At 38.1% G+C, this 13,126-nt stretch overlaps 1 protein-coding gene across 1 annotated transcript in view; it reads right to left on the reverse strand.

Annotated features, from left to right (window-relative positions):
* The window catches only part of LOC137640023 (VWFA and cache domain-containing protein 1), a 447,337-nt gene that overhangs the window by 121,441 nt on the left and 312,770 nt on the right, over nt 1-13,126 (reverse strand). The window contains 2 exon segments of the mRNA XM_068372387.1: nt 6,009-6,138; nt 12,237-12,426. Of these exon segments, the coding sequence (XP_068228488.1) occupies nt 6,009-6,138; nt 12,237-12,426 (320 nt within the window).

A 13,126-nucleotide genomic window follows, 5' to 3' on the forward strand; every position in this document is an offset into this window, starting at 1 on the left:
GAGTCCAGACTGCTTTGCCTAATCGGTTTATCCTGGCAAAAGTGTTGCCTTCTGTCCCTACCTCCAGTCTTGTCAGCTTGATTTCTTCTAGTTTTGGATGTGAGTGGGTTTTGGGATGATCTACTCTGCTGCCTTAGGCTGGTCATCTCCACTTCCTTTTCCTCTTCCATATGTTGAATTTTCAATTTTTGACATTCAGGCCGTCTTGTACAGCTCTCATTATCTTCAGGGGTAACCCCTCTTTTCATAATTTAATGATAATGACCAGGTCTTGGCAGGGTTCCTTATTTACTGCCTTTCATTCCTGTGCCTTTCCCCCCTGACGGTGGACTTTTCCTTATAGGATCATCCCTGTTATCCTTGTCGACTGGACAATGCCTCTGCTGCAGTGAGTCGAGGTGCTTGTAGTATTGAAAGGTCACTTCATGTTACCACGGTTGCTAGGAATAGCTGCCGCCTTAGACCCATCTGCTGCCGCCTCGGGTGCAGTTGCTGTTGGCTTAGGCCAGATGGTAAGTGAATTTGCCACCTTAGGTTGTCTAATAGACCGACTTTGGAGGTACTGGTGTTCCCCTGATGTGACACTTTCCTCCATTTTTCTACCACACTGTCACTGATAGTTATTCATGAATCTCTTAACGAATTCTGAGCTGTTTGACATGAGTCTCCATTATAGTGTAGCCTTAGCCATAATGTTTTTGGTAGAAATTCTTATATAAGAAATATTTTTAGGCATATTTCTCATGTAGCCTAGGCTTCATTCATTTATGTTAAGATCCAAAATTTTTCAATGGTTTTTACTTATTGAAATTTTTCGTTCTTTACAGGTTGCTGATAACATGGAGTGTTCGATGGTAACCTGTGCCAGGCGGGTCAAGTTGCCCTGTGGCAACAAGACTCACCAGAAACATGCGGACTGTCATGTTTCCAAAGGGTCTCTTGCAATTTGGGAACCTTCCAACTGCAAGGTTTGCAAGGACCTAATAGACGCAGGCTTTCATGCTACTGACGTCTCCCAGGATGTGAAAGCGCGGAGTCTGAAGACCATTTGTCACTGGATTAAAGGCTTTCAGAAGAGCTCTCAACAAGGTGCCCCTTATCTTCCTTTCATGGAACTTAAGGACCTCCTCTTTCCCAAGGCCAAGGTGACCGCTGTTTAAGATCACCAGTTACCGACGTTTCAACTCCCGCCGGTACCATTAGATCATGCGGATGATGAAGTTCGGGACGTTCTACAAGTGATGAGCCTAGATGCTGACACCATGTCGACAACTACTTTTGTGACGTCAGAGAGGGAGAGGATCCTACTGACCACGGAAGCCTCTGATGAGTCACTGGATGTCCATCGGATGAGTACAGTACCCAGTACTTCTTCAGCTCGTTCCCCCATCCGTGTCTACGGCCCTTGCATCTACTTCGATCCCTGTTCTACACCGGATAAACCTTTGTTAGCGGTCAATTGGAGTTTGTGGCATCCATGAAGGCATTCATTGAAAAATTATGTCGAACATAAATGTGCTCAAGCGTCTCTAGAGGCAAAGATAGAAGCTTTTCAACAGGCACCTACATTTAAGGCTTTGCCAGGTTCGAGCGTGCCTGATTGATCAGCAAAGAATCCTTGGCGTTATGCTGAGCATATGGCTTTGAGTGAAGGGTACCTCCGCATTGGAGAGGGTATGAGTTCCAAGCTGCTCTCCACCTTAGAATTCTTCCTCTCGATTGACAGTTATCCCTACTGCTATGTAAGGCTTAACTCGGAAGCGTCCATTAGGGATGATATGAACCCTAAGGAAACTATCATCCTGGACCACAACACGGCTCAGTCCCTATTGGTTAAGGAGCTTTAACTGGCCGAATTTACTACTACCCAACTTTCTGCTTTTGGCAGGATGTAGGCTACCTTTGTTGCTCCCAAGGATCCTGTCTTTCCCTTCGCCTCTAAAAGTTTAGAGGCTGTGAAGAAAGCAGTAGTGGAGGGTAGACCATTGCCAGTGCTAGAGGAGTGCACACATGTCTCCCTAGCCCTCCCTTATGACTCGGACAGTTGGGAAGATGTCCAACACACTTTTACTGTTTGAAAACTCGATAAGGACATCAGAGCCAAGCAATTTGTTGAGAGGCTGCATTGAAGTCCCAAATCCCTGTTGAAGGAAGAAATGGAAGCTAAAGAGACACTATCTGCATCTTTATCCTTCCAATCCTATTTAGAGATGCTAATTGGGAACTATTCCAAATCTGATCTTTTCCCAGTCTTTTCAAAAACTCACCTGGCTACTTTCCACAAAGATCTCCATGCTTTCATCTTAGCCAGAAGAGCATGTAGAGAACATGTCCTGGCCGCAACGACTGTCAGGCATGAGCCTAAGAAGCTGATTGGCTCCCAAATCTGGGGGAAAGATAGTTCCCCAAAGAAACTGGTTAAGGAAGCCATGGACAGAGCGGCTCAGGAAAATGAGAGCCTTTGCAAAAGTGGGGCATGTCATCTAAAAGGAAATTTACCCTTAGAGAAAGACCTCAACCCAAGGGCAAGAAATCTAGAAGACCCTTTAAGGGAAAGAAATCCTTTTCTGTCACGACAGCCTCAGTTGCCACCATTTCCAGACTGTGTACATGGTTCCCCAGCAGTATGTATTACAGTCTTCAGCCTTCAATCTCGTATATGAGAGAGCCACCACACCTTTTCACCTTGCTAGAGCCCAAAAGAAGTGCACTAGTGGCAAAGGAAGGTCTGGAAGGGGTGGTCAGTCTACAGGCCGAGAAAGAAGAGGCAAGGCGTCTAAAGAAGCAGGTCCTTCACAAGAACAATAAGGAGCTATCGGTAGGGGGACGACTTTACCTTTTCGAGGATCGATGGGAGTTCGATCCCTGGGCTAACAGCATAGTCTCAAAGGGACTAGGCTGGAAATGGAGACAGAAACCACCCCAGTTCAAGAGGTTCTTTCAACACACAACCCCATTCTTGGAGGATTATGTACAGGATCTTCTCCGGAAAGGAGTCATCCGTTGCACAAAATACATGAATTTTCAAGGGCGGCTATTCTGCTTTCCCAAGAAAGATTCAAACAATCTTCGAACTATTCTAGACTTGTCACTGCTAAACAAACTCTTTCTGAATGACAAGTTCCATATGCTAACTATCTCACAAATACGTTCCCTACTTACCCTAGGAGATCTACACTGTCCCCATAGATCTTACAGAAGGCTACTGGCATCTTACAATAGGTCGCCGCCGCTTCCCCTATTTTGGTTTCAGACTGGCAAGAAGGGCATACGTATTCAAAGCTATGCCGTTCGGGCTCAGTATAGCTCTAAGGATTTTCACAAAGCTAGTCGAGGCCATTGTCCAACAATTACGGAACAGAGACCTCCAGGTGGTGGTATACTTGGACGACTAGCTAGTCTGGGCTACAATGAAGTCAGAATGTCTTCTGACAGCTCAAGTAATCATGAAATTCCTACAGCCTCTGGGCTTTCAAATCAACCTTGAAAATTCCAGGCTGTCTACTGCTCAGGAATTCCAGTGGCTACGGCTTCACTGTAATCTAAAGTCACACACCCTCTCTCTACAGCAAGAAAAGAGGAAAGAAATTGAAAAATCTGTCAGGTGTCTACTTCGTTCAAGAGTACTCACCAGGCGGCAACAGGAAAGAGTCTTGGGTTCACTGCAGTTTGATGCCAAGACAGACCCAATCTTAAAAGCAAAACTCATAGATGCCAACAGTCGGGAGAAGATAGGCATCAAATACTTGGAGAGATCTTCGCCACAAAACCACGGTATGAGTACGAAAGCAGCTCAAGCCGTGGTCCACTACTAAGAGTTTGTCGACACACGTCCCTCTGCAGTATCCTCCTCCTTCCGTGACTTTTCACTCGGACGCCTCAGAACAGGGTTAGGGGAGACATTCACCTTCCAAAAAAGTACAGGGTCGGTGGTCAGTTACATTTCGGAAATTTCATATCAACATTCTGGACGCTATGGCAGTGTTTCTGACTCTAAAGAGACTGAACCCGAAGACAATATCACACATCGAATTAGTCATCGAGAACAGGATGATATTACACTGTGTCAACAGACAGGGCTCCAGGTCTCCTCAGATCAACCTTGATTCTACCCATTCTCCTTTCAGCAAAGCAGAGAAATTGGAATCTCTCAGCAGTTCACCTAGAAGGGGTTTGCAATGTGATGGCAGATGCTCAACCAAGATTCAAGCTTCTGGAAAGGGAATGGTCTCTGGATGCAAAATCATTGTTTCATCCTACAGCAAATCCCAGAACTGTAAATAGATCTCTATGCGATGAGCTTCAACAAGAAACATCCCCGGTATATAGCACCAAAATTAGATCCGGAAGCAACAGGAACGAATGCAATGTCCCTGGATTGAAACTAGTGGTCTCACATTTACCTATTACCTCCAATCAACTTCCTAATACAAGTCCTGAACAAGCTGCAAACTTTCAAGGGAACAGCGGCTCTAGTGGCTCCCAAGTAGGCCAAGAGCAATTGGTATCATCTTGTTCTGGAACTCAAACCTCTCCAGCTCCTCTACTATCTCCCGGGCTGTCTCAGGATGTTCAACAGAAGATTGCCTTCGCTTCCTCTTGGATAACAAAAACCCTTTAGCTCAAGATTTTCTTGCCTTTGCGGCTCAAGGAAATTTCGGAGTTGTGAAGGAGAGAACTGACTTCGTAGAAGAGTAGAAGTCCAATACCACGAAACAACAATACTTGTCTTCCTGGGAAAAATGGGTTGCATTCATGAAAAGTCATCAGCCCCTTCTGTTACTATGGACTTTGTATATCTTCCTTTATTTCCTTACATGATCAAGGTTTGGCCTCTACGACTATCGCCTCATGTAAGTCAGCACTAACTAAACCCATTGTTTAAGCTTTTGATATAAAACTCAATAGCGAGCTGTTCAATAAGATCCTGAAGGCTTGTGCTAAATTGAAAACTAATGCTCCTCCCAAGGCATCAGGAGGGAGAGGAGATATAGTAGAGCGAGAGATCATTGTTATTATTTTGTTTGGCAGTTGAGAAGCATTCTCTTCAAGAATATTAGAATTATATATCAGGTGAGATTCACTGAAAAAAATCATCTTTTTAGAATGGAAATACAATATTGTACAGTATATGGCTTTCAAATAATTCAAGTTAATTAAGTGTTGGAAATGACCACACTATCTCCCTATTCTCTAAGATGCTTTGCTCTTAGATCTAGTGTACAGTACACTGTGCATGTTAAGCCAAACAAAATCAAGTAAATAAAATATAGAAGGGTACTTAGTAGAGAGCATGCCTTCACCACGCAAAGCAGTCTTATTTTGCTCTTAACTCCCAAGCATACATGTACTTTCATGTATTTTCTTTAAAAACTAATGGCTTTGTCCTCGGATCATAATCCCACATGTCCATCAAGTTTCGTTGAAATTGGTCCGGTAGTTTTTGCGTAATGCTGTTTACAGCCAAAACAAAAACTAACAAAACTTTAGCTATTATGATTATTTTCGAAGTATTGCTGCATACTTGTACTTTAATGCATTTTATCTAAAATGTTATAGATTCATCCTTGGGTCATATCCAACAGGACTATCAGGTTTGGTCAAAATCAGTACCATAGCTTTTGTGTAAAGTTACTCACAAACAAACAAACAAATAAATAAACTAACAAATAGACACGGACGAATACATATTCTTAGCAAAATCTTTGATTTAGGTGAAGGCACTAAATTCCTTTTACAAGTGAATGTAAGCATTAATTCCCCACTATTCATTACAGTACAGTAATCCTCTTGGAACATACTCTGAAACTATGGCACAATTGGACATCTATTGTATAATAACGATAACCATTCCTCATAAATTCTCTACCTTACAGTGCCCTTAATCTTTTAAGATTTACATCATGTGATAAAAAAAAAGGAAAACATAAAAGATACTCAAAAATGTAAATTTTCTACTGATGAATGCAATAACATAATTCAGTAGTGTACTTATACAATTCTATTACCTGTATCAGTGTCACTTCCACAAGCTGGCTCCAGGTCAAGTAAAAGCTTGTACCAAAATCCAAGGGTAAAATCTGTCGCAACTACAGCAACAACTGGATCAGCAGGTGAATGCATGGCAGCAGATCTTCCCTAAAATATTTAAAAGAAAATTATTTTGCATTACTTATACAAACTTCTATCATGAATACGAAATATTTAATTAAGGAATACCTAACACTCCAAATTATTTTAGAAAAAGTGTGCAAAATCTACAGTGTATAAAAAACTTATGCACAAAACCAGTAATAAAAATTATCACATAGATGAGTTTGCTACTATCTTTGCCTCAATGCCATCTCCTGAATGTAGATCTGGAATTGCTGAATCCCTTAATAGATATCTAGCTAAAATTAATGCATGGTGCAAATTATGGGGTATGAAGTTGAACCCTAACAAAACTCAAAGTATGATTGTAAGTTAGTAGAGGAAGTGGCTCCTCAACATCCAGATCTCCACCTTGATAATGCTTCTATAACTATGTACGACTCCTTTGAAATTTTAGGTGTGATTCTTGATTGCAAATTTATTTTTGAGAAAAACATTCATTCGGTTTCTTCTTCCCTTAAAGTTACGCAAGAGACAAAACCATTTTGCCAACACCAAAAACCCACATTCTTAGAAAGGGCCTGCAAAACCCTAGAACACTTAACTGAAGGCAAGGCCTACAGAAAAAAAATGTTTTAGCCATATGATCCTTGAATGATACCCCTTACAAAAGTTCAAAATGTAAATGCGTCAAATACATACCATACTACCACAGTACAATCATATTTCAATATACATTGTACAAACAACTGGAAGTTTTTTACCAATGTAGTGGAGCATATACACTAATGTAACAATCTTTAATTTTTGGAAACAAGCACTAAAAGTTGCACACATCCCTTGGGGTTTGCTCTTTTGATACAACCACCAAAATTTCAAGATGGACATCATTGAATATACAAAAATATATTTTGCAATAAAATTACAAAGACTTGACTTATTTGAATGATCTTGTTGTCAAATTATACATTATTTCCATGAACCCCACACTAGATGTTCATATTGCCTCTCCACTAAAAGTGTGATTTGTTGATGTTTATCCCTAGCATTTTATGAAAAATTTTCCATTTTCTTTCTTTTTAATAGGTATATGCCCCTAGTAAAGTAGTGAAACACTAGGAGTTGATGAAAAGGCGGGGCAGAGGTTCTTTGTTAATCCATTTTTCTGTCGCATCGGTGATGATCTCACATATCCCCTTAGAGATTGTGTTATGTTTTTATTACATTTTAAGTTGTCTTCCGTGCACGATTTGTTAGCATTCCTACACAGGGATAGTACTGTGTTTTGCATAACTGTCGTGAGGAGCACAATGCCTCATTGTTCCTCAATCATGAAAAACTGTGTTTCAAGTTCAAGTGCTAATGGAACTGGTTTTTAGTTCAAAGGGAAATCAAGGGAGGCCTAGGTCATTTGTTTACTTGATTTGATGATGATATGACATGCCAAATACTCAATTAACAAGCCAAGGGTTTCTTAGTGATGACTCTTAATTGAAAGCTGTTACTTTTTAGTTGGGGCTAGTGGTCATAGTGTTTCATTCGGTAAAGGTTCTGAACTTTTACTGGCCCTAAGAGTTGAGATCCTCTCGTAGAACCTTGATTTCCTTATTTATTTTAGGTCATTCTGCTGCTAAACCCTTGCACTCCTACATTCCAAGTTGATCCTTATATCACTTTTCTTATTAAAGTAATCACTTTTAAGCAACCTTATTTTTCATTTGTAGAAGGCGTTTCCTATCGCAGGATTCTCTCAGCTGTGAATGCTGTTGGTGATGTGCCAACTAAAGCTGATCGGTTGCATCACATTCAGGATGACAGTGTATTTTATTCAGTTACAAGGTTAGCCCCTAGCTCATCACAGTTCTGCGGTAGTTGGGGAAATGTTAACACATGCTTTTATTTCCATTTTGAGCTTTACTATAAAGGAGACTTAATGATTATAGTGGGTTATTTGTATTCAGTGAAGAATAGTTATGTAAAATAATCAAATGAATTTAAAATACAAAATAATAGAGCACAATTAAACTGGATGTGCAGTTGCATAGGCTAACATGTCCATTAAGAGGAATGTTTGAACAGGTTGCAACCACACCTTATTGGGGGTTAATTGGCCAGTTGAAAATAGAAGTGTATAAAAAGGTGACACTGTTTTATAACATCAGATGATAAACGATTGGTTGAGGAGATAGTGACAGACCAAAAAGGGAACCATGTGGGGAATGATGGGATAAAAGTCTCATAAAAATATGCAAAAAGTAAGATATGAAAATTGAAGAAGTAGAATAGTATAAAAAGTAAGAACTCAAGAAAGAAATAACAAGTAAAGTGGCAAATGAAATTAAATGAAAAATAGAAGAAACAAAAGCAGAAATGACCAAACTGAGGTTTGTAAATAGTAATGGCAGAAGATTACATAGAACTTAACACTAATAAAGTAATAATAATTATGAAAACAAGGTTGAATATGAGATTTAAAAGAAAATTATAGAAACGGGAATGAAAAGGATAGGCTTTATGTTGTGTAGTGAGACAGATGATACATCAGAGCATTTGTTTAGCTGTAATGAATAAAAAAAATATAGAAGCAATGGAATAGAATTAGGGAAGTTAGAAACAAACACTAAAGAAGTTGCCCAATATATTAGACAGGCTTTGGAAGTTAGATTTTAGAGGTAAAATTATGCAAGCTGTGCTGTCTGTGTAGGGGGGTAACTATGACAATTAACTTTCTGCAGATTGCAGTGCTTTGCATCTACGTTTCTAGTAGTGTGCTCACAATCATAGTATTGGGGAAAAGGCAATGAGAAACATGGAACCTGAAACAATGGGTTTTAGTGATATTTATTGTATCAAATCTTATTGCTCAACTAGCCAATAAGTTTTTTAAAGTGTGATGTTGCTTTTCCCTTAAAGTTTTTGGAGACATCTGCTTCTAGGACTATTTAGTATATACTTCCAAATTCCTCCTTTTCGTTGTGGATAAAGTTATTGAATTTCTATTACTATTACTAAGAATGCTTAGCAATTATATTCTTGGTTATTCTTTAAGTCATATTTAAAAGATGTTTTACCTTGCATAAGACCAATCAGTTACTTAACTCTAATAGATTTCAATATATTTTCCCGATAATAAATGAAAACCTTTCAATGCAGGGTTTGCAAAATGGTTTCCTCATGGGTGGTTGTGGGTGATAATCTAATTGTTCTTGAAATATTTTCCTTTACAGTTAATTCTATTGTTTTAGACAACTTTATTTTAGCAGGGAAGGCTAGATACAGAGAATGATGACAGTACAGCCATTCAAGTCTTTTGTTTTTACTAAAGCGAACCTATTCAAGGTTTTGTCAGTCCTATTATGATTTAATATAATTAACTCCTTTTGCAGTGCCTCAGATGTTCCATTAAATTATCGATTCAAAGTAAGATTTCATGCCTAATCTACCCTGTATACAATCCCTAACCTAACTCCTCAAGTGGTATCTAGTGGTTATTGTGTACCATTCAGTAAGGGTTCTAATGGTATACGGCTTCTTCCAGGTTCTAGATCCTTCTGCTAAGAAACCACTGCATTCCCGCAATTCTAGCTGCTCTTTTAAACACCTTTAATTTTTTAACCAAAAGAGAGACAATAGCCTGGATCCTTTTATCTCCCTTCTCAATCAAGTACCTCTAAACATCTCTTTATCCCTTATGTGCCAAGAAGGTACAAAATGTTATTACTCCTCTCATGAAATAAGCACTCTTTACAGCTCTTATTGTTTTGTGGTTGGTGTAGCAAATCATATGATTCTCTTGGGCTAAATGGGTTGTAGTAAGCTACTTGAAAAATCCCTGGCTTGCAATCTGTTGGACAAGAGTTTGAGCCCCTCTCAACCTTAATTGTTACTCGTAATGTCTGCATCCTCACCATCCATGTGAATTAGGGATGGAGGTTTTGGAGAGCCTCTAGGGTATTGTCTTGTCCCTTGCTTCTGCCATTCATGAGTAACTTTTAAATGTTTTCTTTTTGTATATTGTAAAGATTCACTAAATGAGTTTGATTTCATTTTATTTGAATGGCAGCGCGAGTCATTCGCTTACAAGGTCGGCCAATAGCTCATCTCATTTTTTTCTCTTATTGGGTGAACGTAGGGATTGGTACCTAATTTCCCCGAATGAGTTTCTTCATCATATACATATCCGTAAGTAGTCGATTTGAAAACAGTTCAGTACAATCTTTAAAATAGATTATTAGAAAGATGATTTTAAATTAGTCTTGAAGATAATTATAAAATGATACCTAAATAAGTTCATTTTGAGTAAAATATATAAATTATCCAAAATTCCCATTTCCCTTTAAATTTTAAAGCATTTTATCCTATTAGATGGATTATCGTCAGTCTAACCCAGGATTACAACATTTTTCCTGACTTGTCAAATTGCAAGGATCTCACAAATTATCATAACAAATTTGACTCTATAAGATGCTGTGTTCCATCAGAACCCTTACCAAATTGTACATTAGAACCACTAGGTAAAATATAAAGAGTTAGCCAATGGTTCAAATCTGGACAGGTTAGGCTAGGATCTCTGCCACCTCCTGAAGGTGTAAGAACCTTCTCTGAATACAGCAAAATTTCCCATATCAAGACAGAATTGCTTAATACCGGTAAAAAAATAACTATGATCTTCCGAGAGTCCAGAAATAAAGTCCCTTATCATCCCCATCAGCTAAATCCACTTGCCTAGTCTTCACTTGGTGCTTCCCTGAATTAAAAGGAACTTTTTCTTAAATATCAGAGTATCTAAAGCACAATGTTGGCCTTGAAACATGATACAAAGGTAATGTGGATCCCTATTATAAAGAATAAAGTCCCTTGCACAATTAACATATATATCAAACATATATCAAAGCCTGAGAAGACTTCTCTGACTAACCTAAGCTAAATAACACACAAATAATTCTAAATTTGAATTCAACATGCATAAAGAAAACAGTTCAACACGGACACTAGCAATGAGTTCACTGATATTGCCATATACCACCAGATAAGTGTAATACAGTACTAGAGGGGTGCAACACAAGTGCACGTAAACAGGAAATTTAATATTTTGAGATGGGCATCGATATTTTAGCTAGTTTCGAGTGGAAAGCCTTATGAACCTCCGGTGAGACTCATAGAAATAAATGAAGTGCCTCACCTGTTGGTGTTCTTATGGAATCTTGAATTTCCTAAACCATAAACAAGCTCTAGCAGGACAAAAAATACTCAACATTAAAATACCTTCTTTTCTTTATTTTTAGCCTAGGGGCTCTAAATTCATGGATCAAAGACGAATCACCGGAAAATGATTTTCATGAAAGGTTAGAATGTTTCCTAAGAAAAAGCTTAATGGGTAGCTGGGTTTATTTAACATTACCATTGTTCCTACCCATATCTGGTTCACTGAGTGGAGTACATACAGTATGTTAATTTCTGAGGCTATGAGGTTATCTCTGGTATTGCATTTAGTTGCCTTTTGCCAGAGGATGAAAATAAAACCCATTTTCTCAAATTTTGAGTATACCCTTAGTTAACAATGTACAGTACCCAAGATGACTTTCTTCACCTTACGTATATATTTATGACTGATAATAAAATATTTATTATTTCCTTTTAGGTGTTGTTGGTTTTCAAAACTATTGTCTCTAATGCTATTTTCAACAAGATAATACTCAGCTTTAATCATTTCTCCATCTTTTCTTTACTCATTTCACTTATGAGCATTCTATTACAACTACTCACTGGGATTTACATAGTAATTCCATTCATTCCAAAAGAATTGTATAAGTACTCACTACTATACGGATAGCGATAAAATTTAAACTTTAGCTTAGATTTAAATTCACCTCTAGTAATAAAAGAACAGTTTAATTTAATACAAAATATAAAATCTTTGGTTTAGAAAAACTAATAATCATAGTTGAAGCTAGTACAGTACAGCCTAGTTCTTGAAAGGCTGATTAAAAATACTATTTTGAAATGAAGAAATATAACTCTTTACTTGTCAGAAAAAATGTGCCCAGAAAACAAAGACAATTGGAAACGTAAATATGGAAGAGCGGTAGTTTCGAAGATGTCCCTGACATTATTGCAATGTACTCATTCTATTTCCTACTAACCTGGTACACAGTATGAGATACAGTGATTATATGACCAGCACCACCAGGATCTAGATATGGAGCAGATACCACAACTTTCCCTGGATTTGCTACTGCATCAAGATACCATGCTTGAGAGCGTGGGTCATATGATCGGTCAAGTAAAGTACCTGGATACATGAGTGTCACCCCTGATGGAGCTGCTGCATACCTATAGCAAAAGAGATTGGAAATCTGTGAAGCAAAATCTTTATCAAAACTAGTCAAATACTACAGAAAAATATTTCAAATCAAGCAGAAAAACACTAAGACCACAATGTATATAAAATATGATAATACTATATATCAAAATTGTGATATTTATTTACAGTTTACAAATCTCTAGATTTAAGTAATAAACTACTCATTAATGGGCTTCCCTTAGTACAATCGAATAAACTTATTTATGAATTTAAGTTTAGGAAGAATTGTTCTCTAGATAAATTTGGTCATGGTAGGGACTAAGATTTCTCCTTCAACTCATCCAACTTATCTACCTGGAAATGGGGGACCAATTGCATCATTAAAATTACAAAAGGAATGCTCTTATTTAATAACTTTCTTCTTCGCCTGCTTGACACCCTCTAATTTTGTTTTGCTTTCCTAAAGGTGCCATTAACATCTAAATACTGTGTACAGGCCACCAAAAATATACTTTATGACTATCTCATGTTCCTCAAACAATTGATTTTTTAAGCAATTGATTGAATAATAAAGTAACTACTGTATATCACAGCTTTTAAGAGTAATATGATATTTAAATTATAAAATAAATTTTTGAATATACTTACCCGGTGAATATATAATAGCTGACGTCTCCGGCGGCTCGACAGAAAAAACACAAAAACTCGCGAGCGATCGCTATGAAGGTT

This window comes from Palaemon carinicauda, chromosome 4 (assembly GCF_036898095.1).
Source record: "Palaemon carinicauda isolate YSFRI2023 chromosome 4, ASM3689809v2, whole genome shotgun sequence".
Lineage (NCBI taxonomy): Eukaryota > Metazoa > Arthropoda > Malacostraca > Decapoda > Palaemonidae > Palaemon > Palaemon carinicauda.